Raw genomic sequence first — 9,805 nt, 5'->3', positions numbered from 1 at the left:
TGTAATGTTTTATACCCCAGATTTAGTCTGTGTATATGTTGCATATCTTCTATCATAATAATACTGTGCAATTAAAACCCTGCAGATGTTCAGTGCACTTGAGAAAAACAATCCCCCAGACTGTAAGGCCTCATTCACACAGCTTAGAGTCGGCCTTTACAGATCCATGCGGCGTGCATGGCCGTATCGGGCCGTTTCCGGGAAGGACAGGTGCTGCGTGTGATTGTACGGAGCAGCCTGTTCTGCTCTATGGAAGGACGTGGCCGTGCGCTCACCCAAGATGCACATCCGTGCGGGTGTCTGTACTTGGACGCAGACAGGATGGATCCTCTCTGCGTCCGAGCAGAGGGAGATTGTGTACTGTTCTCCCTTTGATCTCCTGTCACAGGGCAGCTGTGACGGTCTTGGCTGCACCGGGCACAGCGGATCTCAGGACCGGCAACAGCAGTGACAGCGGCTGCTAATACAAACGAGAGACGCTAGATCGCTTGAATGTAAAGCTGCCGGCCGTTTAATTATAACGGCTGGCCGGGAAGCTACTCGTCTGGCTCCGGCGTCCTCCCGTCACAGACGAGAGGACGAGTGGGTTTTTCAAGCCCTGGTGATTAAGAACAACTGATAAGGACGGGGGTTTCACAACCCAGGTTGTAGTGGGGTTTTAAAGAGGCGTCAGATGGTAATCGATTTGATATAAATTCATTAGAATTCATTAAAATATTTATATGACAAAATTAAAAACATTCCAATAGATAAGCATGATTCTCAGTTCCTGATTCTTGCCTAATTCTCACAGCTCGTATAATATGAAAGACAATATGTAAATATACGAGTTGTGAGAATTAGGGCAAGAATCAGGAACTGAGAATCATGCTTATCTATTGGAATGTTTTTAAATTTGTCATATGAATTTATATCAAATCGATTACCATCTGACGCCTCTTTAAACCCCCACTACAACCTGGGTTGTGAAACCCTTTTTTTTTTTTTACAAATTAATTATTTGGGGTGAGGTCTCGGATCACCTGGGCTAATACGTTGGGTAGTGCTATTTGTATCCAAACTGATAAGGACGGGATGCAAAGTTCAAATATGTCCTATTCAGGCAAGAATTTGTGCTGTGGTGTTTGTGGACTCCGGGTATCTCGTTTGATGCTCCAGAAGTAGTCTGCCATCATATTTCTATCCCATCGCCCTTGATAGCGCTGTTCCATCGTCATGAGGTCTTGATGGAAGCTCTCTCCCTGTTCACTGATATCCCCAAGGTTCTCGGGGAATTGATGAAGGTAACAATTTTGGAAGTGGAGCCAACAGCATTCTAGTAACAAGAAGCTCATATCTGCCTTTTTGTTACCAAGAAGGTTTTCTATAACTGACAGCCACAAAAGTCAGCCATGTTGCCTTGTCCTTGTCAGTCATCTTCCTCTTGTGTAAATCCGATTAAATCTCTATTATAAAAAAAACAACACAAAAGATAAAGAATATTGGTGTTTGTAAATAATTTGCCTAATTAGTCTAAGGATAGGGTAGATGTAGTAGTAGTAGTAGTATTATTGTTATTATTATACAGGATTTATATAGCGCCAACAGTTTGCGCAGCGCTTTACAATATAAGGAAGACATTACAATCACAATACAAGATGGTAAGGAGAGCCCTGCCCCTGAGGGCTTACAATCTAAAAGGGAGGGGCAAGTGATACATGAGGATAAGCCGAGTTCTCAAGCCATTTCTAGCTTAAGGAGGAATGGGTGTCCCTTTCTTTGGGGGGGGGGGGGGGGGGGAAAGCAGACGATGTAGTACTTTATTGTAATTCTTGGCATTATAATACATCCATTTCATCCAAACATTAGTTTCGGCACTCCTATCTTCTCCGTGGTGGGTAGGGTCAAAATCTTTCCCAATCACTACCTCCACCTTCTCCCCTCCCTCTTCTTGGGGGGGGGGGGGGCGGGGGGGCAGAAATCACAAGTTTCAAATTGCATGAAAACTAGAGCATGTAGAGGAAAACCAATTTCATACTTGAAATCAGCGTTGCAAAATCTCATGCAACAGAACATAAGAAAACGATTGTTCCCCAGTGTAATCATCAGACCCTGAAAGCCAGGAACCCTACTAAATGGTAGAAGAACTAAACTGACTCAAGTGCTTATCTGTCATTTTATTTTTCTTTCTCCAGGGGTGAAAAATGACTGGGAATAGTCTGGTTCTTCCCATTGTCCTCTGGGGGCGTAAAGCTCCCACACACTGTATATCCACTGTGCTGGTAATGGATGATATGAGCACCATTATAACAGGATGCCACGATGTGGGGTGCATAACTTTACCATTTTTAATGTTACATTTATTTTTCATGTAGTTGCCCAATTAAACAGTACATCCGGGTCAGCTTGTAAGTTTGAGACGTCTTGTAGGGTCTTCAATCCACTACAGAGCTTGGTGTGTTCTGTGAACAGGGCAGCATGTAATGACACACACTACATTCATGCTGGCTGCTGCCTATGATATGGATTCCTATACTCACCTGACCTCCTTTCCCAAATGCTGCCCCACTAACTTTGATAGTTTCTGAGCCACTGACCTGGAACAAGTAGGCAGATCAGAAAAGTCAGAACTCAGTATCTGCATGCTTGCTCTGTATCTGTGACACAAAGTACTGTAGCCAAAGGGGTCAGCATGACAGCCAGGCAACTAGCATTTTCAGAATGCATAGTCATTACTGGTAGCTTCTAACCTGCTGGGGGTAAAGTCAGGCCGGTGCACAGGGTGTTATGTAGCTTACTCTTCAGTAAAAATATTAAAGTGTATCTAAACGAATGAACAAATATCCTAAGATGTGAGGCTGCATTCATTTTTCTTTTTTGGGCATTTTTCCTGTTTTCACCTGGTGATCCTGCTGGTAATGCACTTCCTGCCCTAGGAATTACAACATTCATTCACTGTACTGTATCTATAGAGGAACAGCATTGTGATCCTAGTGCAGGACTATAGAAAATCTGCCCTTCTCCTCCTTCATAATATACGGGGGAGCGCTGGTTTGTCAGATATAGCTGGGAACATTGCTAACTGATAGCAGGGCAACACAGGCAGAGAGCTCAGGAAGTTATTGTCAGTTTGCAAGATTATTGGCAGGATCGACGGGTATTTCTTTTACCTTTTGAACAGATATAAGAAATCTCAGTTATGTATTAAACAGACCAAATGGGAGCGAATAAGAGATGTTCATTGTTGAGGTTTACATACACGATGATAACCTTCAGCAGTTACTGTACAGGTTAATTCTATTCATGGAAGGAACGTGAGCGTTTAGCATTGTTGTACCACAAATGGGAGTTTGCATGTTCTCCCTGTGCTTGTGTGGGTTTCCTCCGGGTACTCTGGTTTCCTCCCACACTCCAAAGACATGCTGGAAGGTTAATTGGCTCTGGTCTAAATTGGCCCTCTATGCATGTGAGATAGGGACCTTAGATTATAAGCTGCTTGAGGGCAGGGACTGATAACCGATTAATCGAACTTAATAATCGGCTAACCGATTTTGAAAATAATCGTTAGCTGCAGCTCTAATGTGAATGTACAACTGTGTAAAGCACTGTGTAAATTGCCGGTGCTCTACAAATGCCTTAAATAAATAAATAAATACAAAAACCGATCACACTCGGATCACCTTTTACATGCTGAATGTGTTGATGGGCTACCCATGGTCAAGAGCTCACGTGCCTGGCATGTCTCTTTTCTTGTATGCAATTACAGTATTTTTATTTCCTCACTGCCAGATCAATCCTCGGGCTCTCCTGTTTGGACACACAGCTTCCATTACCTGCTTATCTAAAGCCTCTGCATCCAGTGACCGGCAGTACATCGTCAGTGCGTCTGAAAGCGGGTGAGTGTTCACAACACCTTGAATCTCTCTTGGCTTGTTGGCCACTTGGACATTTTCATTATTCCTGGGATAGGCAACTCTGGCACTCCAGCTGTGGTGAAACTGCAAATCTTATGCTTCTGCCTCTGAGATTCATGCCTGTGGCTGTCAGTCTTACAATGCCTCATGGGACTTGTATTTCCACAACAGCTTGAGTGCCAAGGTTGCCTACCCCTTCATGAGCCAGTGTGATGACTATTGGCAGGTGTAAGTTTTGAAGTCGGGGAAGTCTGGCCCCCAGTAACAAAGTAAAACTAGTTTCGGAAGAGCACACAAAGGTGACGGCAGGCTTGTGGTGTCTGCTTTTTCATTAGTGCTTTTATGTTTAAACCCAACTGCAGGCACAATACACAACTATACACGGGCTAAAACTGGAAAATATTTATTTTTGCTGCAAAGCCCCCCTGTCATGCAGGCTTCCTACTAATCCTGTAAATCTACTCATTTAGATGCATGAACTAGCCCGGCCCCCACTGTACTTCCAGGTCACCCATATGTAAGCGCTACATTTCTCATAGACCTCAGAGCTGGGGTCTGTCTCCACCTACCTTCCCGGACCATTCAGAAAATGAAGCCAGAGCTGTGTATTTTGTTAATGTCCTGGAAGAGAGGGAGGTGAAATGGGACTCTGCTACTTTCAATATGGGTCCTCTGCTACAACTGTGCAATCAGCAGTGTTTGTCTCATCGACTAAAATTATTTTGTAATAGTTTTCATCAGCTGCATGGTTTTTAGTGATAAAAACTAAATGAAAAGGAAATAAAAAAGGAAGATAATAGGATTAAAACTATGACGAATGTGCATCGCAATTTTCTCTACTGGAGATTTAGTGGACAAGACTAAAACAATTCAGATGCCTAAAATGGCATTTAGTTTTTGTTGTATTTTAGTCCTCTGAATTGTTTTGAGTTTTAGTTTTAGTTTTGTGGACAAAATCTCCAGTAGAGAAAATTTGCAATGTATTTTCGTCATGGTTTTAGTCCTATTAACTTTTTATTTCGTTTTAATCACTAAAAACATGCAGCTGACTAAAACTATGATTACAATTTTAAGTTGACGAAATTAACACTGGCAATCCGATTTTAAAATCCATAATAGTAATATTTAATAATTGTTATTATCATTATTATTAAAGCGGGCCTTTACACTCAATCCAATTCTACCAATGCATCCCTCTATGTATGATGAGTAATAATAACAGACATGTCAGGTGTAAAATGCTCTGATTGTGAAATACTTACACTTGCGGAACATTCACTTCCTGCTTTGAAAGGGCAAAATGACTTCAGTTTGGCAAATCAATGCACACTGGGATTGCCTTGTCATGAGCAGAGCATTGCTGGGAAATCTCATCTGTAATCTCATGAGATCTCAGGGAAAGGCATTTTCCTCCCCTGAGATGATGTATATGGTCACATGTCCTAGTCACATGTGCCAGAGTTCCAGGAAGTAAAGGGAGATATATTAATCTGCCCTTAGTGAAAATGGCCACTGTCTGAAGACTGTGGAAGAAAAGAGAAATAAGGAATGCAAAGAATACAAAGCCAGAAATCATCTAGAAGTATGTGTTTGTAGATTGTTATTACTAAACATTTCTAAAGGTGTGTTTGTTGCTATTTTAAAGATATGGGTAAAGGTCCGCTTAAAGGATTTATTTGTGCAGTGCTTTACAATATAATGCAATACAAATCAAAGCAAGATGGTTAGGAGGGCCTTGCTCGTGAGAGCTTACAATCTAAAAGATTAATTCCATCAATGAAAAGTCAAATGCATGCACACCGTAATAAAAGTTCTTTGAAATATTTCCTTTCTGTTACAGTGAGATGTGTCTTTGGGATGTGAATGATGGAAGATGTGTGGAATTCACTAAGCTGGCGTGTACACACACTGGAATACAGGTTCGTGGAAAATTATTACGGTATCTGAGTTCCCTTCAAAGACCCACATTCTCCTCATCCTATATTGTGTGTATGTATATGTGTATGTGTGTGTGTATATGTATGTGTGTGTATGTATATATATAACATTTCAGAACAAGATTTTGAATTATTTTTTTTACCTTGAAAAATATTTGCCTCTAAACCCAAAACTAAAATTGTATATTGCAGCTTTACAGTCCTTACATACGGTGGCTGCATTCGTTTCTTCTTTTTTTAGCCCCCCCCCCCCCCCCCCCTGTAGTTTCACCTGGTGAACGGGCCAATAGCACACTTCCAGCCTTATGGTGGCTCAACTCTATGGAAGAGCAATGGAGCCACCCTGTGGGTTGGGTGGTGTTAGATGGACTAGCACATTTTTGATGGACTTGACTAACAAATTAAAGCCGAACTCCAGATAACATTTGTTAAGCAGTTACAGCAGCAGTTTTTTTTTTTTTTTTTTCCTTTTGGGTTAAAGGTTTTACATCAATAAAAGCTGACCATAGTAAACACTCCTGTCAGTATTAAATGGTTTGTCTCAATCCTCTATGTACCACTTTTACTGGACAGCTTGGACTGCTAAAGCAAGATGAAAAATAACAGACTTACTGGCTGGATCACCTGGTGAAAACACAGAAATAAAAAAAGAAAACTAATGCATCTGTCACATTTAGGGACTGATAAGCTGCAATATATCATATTTGGGCTTGAATATGAATGGCTGATCTTCTCCCTATGTGGCCACGCATTAGGGGTAGGCAACCTCTGCACCCCGGCTGTGCTGGAACACTAAAATCTATCCTGCTTTTGCCTATGGGAGTCATGCCTGTGGTTCTTGGAGTCTTGCAATGGTTCATGGGACTTGTAGTTTTTCACAACAGCTTGAGTACTGAAGTTGCTGGTCAGCCTCTCTGTTAATGGCTCCAGAGGCCAATATCTCTAACATCATTTTACAATTTCTATACCATTTAAGTGCATGTGTGACTAAACTGACTTGTACAAAAAGATGGTTCAGCAATGTGTATGGCCCCAGTACACTGTTGAACTCACAGAAATGTCTCCTTTATTCTTTCAGTTCTACCAGTTCTCGGTTGGGATTCAGCGAGAGGGGAGGTTACTTTGTCACGGCCACTACCCAGAAGTCCTCGTTGTAGACGCCAGCAGCCTGGATGTCCTATACACGCTGGTGTCAAAGATCTCTCCAGACTGGATCAGCTCGATGAGCATCATCCGCTCTCACAGGACACAAGGTAATTGAACCTGACCTGTTTGTGAATACTTCTGGGCTTTGTTACTAGGCTTTCTATATGAGAGAAAGAGATCATAATATATGTGACTTGTACTAATATCTGTAAATCAGAGTGGATTTTCATAGAGCAAGATATTTACAGCTCAGTAGGTACCATCCCAAAAAATCAATTGGTTTGTAAGCATCATCGTCAATACAACTGGAGGCTTAACGAATCCCTACTCCATGACCCGGTAATCGCAGACCGTCTGACCTCTTGTATTGCCTCGTACTTTGCTGAGAATGATGAGGGTTCGGTCGCATCGGCCACTCTCTGGGAGGCGCACAAGTCGGTGGTGAGAGGGCTCTAAGCGGAAAAAAGACCGTCTCCTTCAGATTCGCTCATTACTATCTGAAATACACTCCCTGGAGCAATCACACAAAGCTACTCTCGATAGAACGTTGTACCAAACACTCCTTCTACGGTAGTGTCTGTTGTGGAATTTCCCAACGAATCGCTATCGCTCAATTCTGCAAGTAGTTCTAATTTACTATCGCTGTTTTCTACCTGGTCTAAAACCGCTTTTGACCTAAAACAGCGATGATTCTGCGACCGAGCTCAGTGATGTGCAAACTTGGTACTCCTATTGACTGTGGTACGGATCAGGCTGCGCCCCAGAATTCCCATTTACTGGACCATTTTTTTAAAATTTATTATAATTTTTTAATTTTGTGTTTCAAACTTTATCATACCCGTGATGTCTACTGGACTCTTGTTTGGAAAGATTTAGGGGAGTTATTCCTAAGATTTACTAAGAATTACAGGCCTACAATATAAAACAACAAATTTCCATGAAAAACAATGTACCGCTTTTGGATGCTAAAATCCTGAATAATCAGACCGCCAGGGAGGTTAAAGAGACTTCTTACCATAGCACTCAGGACTTAAAAACAATTTCTCATAAAAGTGCACTTTTTTTTAAACTTCAAAATACTTCCATATACAATAAAATCAATGTTTATTTCTTCATATTTACAATGAGTGACACATGTCGTTTATTATTAAGTCTTGAGCTTACACCGCTTGTCTTGCTGTAAGTCCAGAAATTAATATTTTATGCAGTATTCATGAAAAAAAAATCTCATCACTTGTAACAGATTGTTTTTGTTTTCATTTATTAATTGTATTAAAGCTTCTCACTGACATGAAACGCCATTAGAGATTCCTCAGAAAATAAGTATGACTTCCCTTAAAGTTTGGGTGCTTTCATTAAAGAAAGAACATTTTGTTCTGCAATTTTTTTTGTTTTTGTTTAGGTGACACTAAACTCAGGAGTTAAACCTTAAAAAAAATCAATTCAAGTCACCGCTCCAAGCTCACTTCCGTGATAGGCTACAATCTCAATACAAATTAGTAAACTAAATGTAAGTGTGTAGTCCATCACGGGAGGGAGCTGGGACTACTTTACAACACACACAGGGACCATGGAGAACAAAGTAGCCCCCCTCCAGAAGGAAGGACAGTGTCAACACCAATTCAGAGATGATTTAAGGATCTACAGCCGAGTGATACACAAATAAGATACGTTTTGTTACTAGTTAAGGTACTTGAATGTATTTTTAACTTCTGAGTTTAGTGTCACATTAAGGAAGTCGTTCTTTTCTGTGGAATCTCTAACGGCGTTTCATGTTGGTGAGAAGCTCACCGACTACAATAGCTCTGTATTTACCTCTATGGCTTAGCTGAAAGATAGCAATTTGTAGCAGAGCACCCCAGCCCAATGCCATAGCAGTAGTTTAACTTGTAGCAGCGACAGATATCCTCTTAGCGACTAAACACCAGTGACTCAGATTGCTGTAACTTACTGACAGGGAATTGTAGCAGCGATTAATCACCTGCCTGACATAGCCCTTGGGGCTTCCTAGATATCTGTTCTATATTTCTATCACATTTTTTTTTACAGTTTTTGTATCAGTTTATGATTGCAATGGGCTGATTGGTTACTCTTTTTCCATCTCTGGGCTTCATTGGCAGATTTAGCTGTAAACTTTGTTCACAATGAATTTTTTAATTCCAGTAATGTGTTTTCATAACACATGAACTCTGTTGTATTGTTCCACAGAAGATACAGTTGTAGCGGTTTCAGTCACAGGAATTCTCAAGGTGTGGATCATTACTGCTGAGGTTCACCGTATGCAGGTACGTAAAGGGCAAGTTCTACTCATCATTGCATAAAACGTCATCTTTTATCTTTCTAGTGCTGTTGAGTCTCTATTACTCGTGGTGAGCTTTTAGATAATTGCCTTATTGAACATCCACTGGGGTTTTCTTTGCAATATATGGAAGTAGATTGACAGTCATTTCTTTTACACAGGAAATTCAGGCAAGGATCAGATTAGTCAAAGGTCACAGAGACAGACGTCTTACCTTTTTATTAGAAAAGTACACTGTAATTAATTGCCACCAAAAGAAAACTCTTATCTGTCTCAAAATAATGATCTAAAATAATTTTGTTAGTGTGGCGTGACTGAGTAATTCTCAGTCAAAATCTCACACTGTTTTAACATGTCAGTACTGAAGTGGTTGAAACATGATTGGGGTCCGTGGCTCTGAACTGGGTCTGTGGATCTGAACAGGCTTTTTTCAGCATATCTGAGAGTGATACAATGCATCACTTGTTGAAAGGAGACTAGAGCCCCACCTGCTGGCCAGATGGAAGACTACAAAATATTAATATAAAATA

At 40.9% G+C, this 9,805-nt stretch overlaps 1 protein-coding gene across 1 annotated transcript in view; it reads left to right on the top strand.

The window, feature by feature from the left end:
- Positions 1 to 9,805, top strand: part of WDR7 (WD repeat domain 7) — a 348,971-nt gene that overhangs the window by 5,306 nt on the left and 333,860 nt on the right. The window contains exons 2-6 of the mRNA XM_018576230.1: positions 2,175 to 2,303; positions 3,769 to 3,875; positions 5,734 to 5,812; positions 6,909 to 7,083; positions 9,185 to 9,261. Coding sequence (XP_018431732.1) covers positions 2,184 to 2,303; positions 3,769 to 3,875; positions 5,734 to 5,812; positions 6,909 to 7,083; positions 9,185 to 9,261 — 558 coding nt within the window. The 5' untranslated portion in view covers positions 2,175 to 2,183. The remainder of the gene's footprint in view (positions 1 to 2,174; positions 2,304 to 3,768; positions 3,876 to 5,733; positions 5,813 to 6,908; positions 7,084 to 9,184; positions 9,262 to 9,805) is intronic.

Source organism: Nanorana parkeri, unplaced genomic scaffold (assembly GCF_000935625.1).
Source record: "Nanorana parkeri isolate BGI_ZX_2015 unplaced genomic scaffold, ASM93562v1 scaffold61, whole genome shotgun sequence".
In the NCBI taxonomy this organism is placed as follows: domain Eukaryota; kingdom Metazoa; phylum Chordata; class Amphibia; order Anura; family Dicroglossidae; genus Nanorana; species Nanorana parkeri.
Note: the sequence above shows the minus strand (reverse complement) of the source record. Positions and strands in the feature narration are given on the sequence as shown.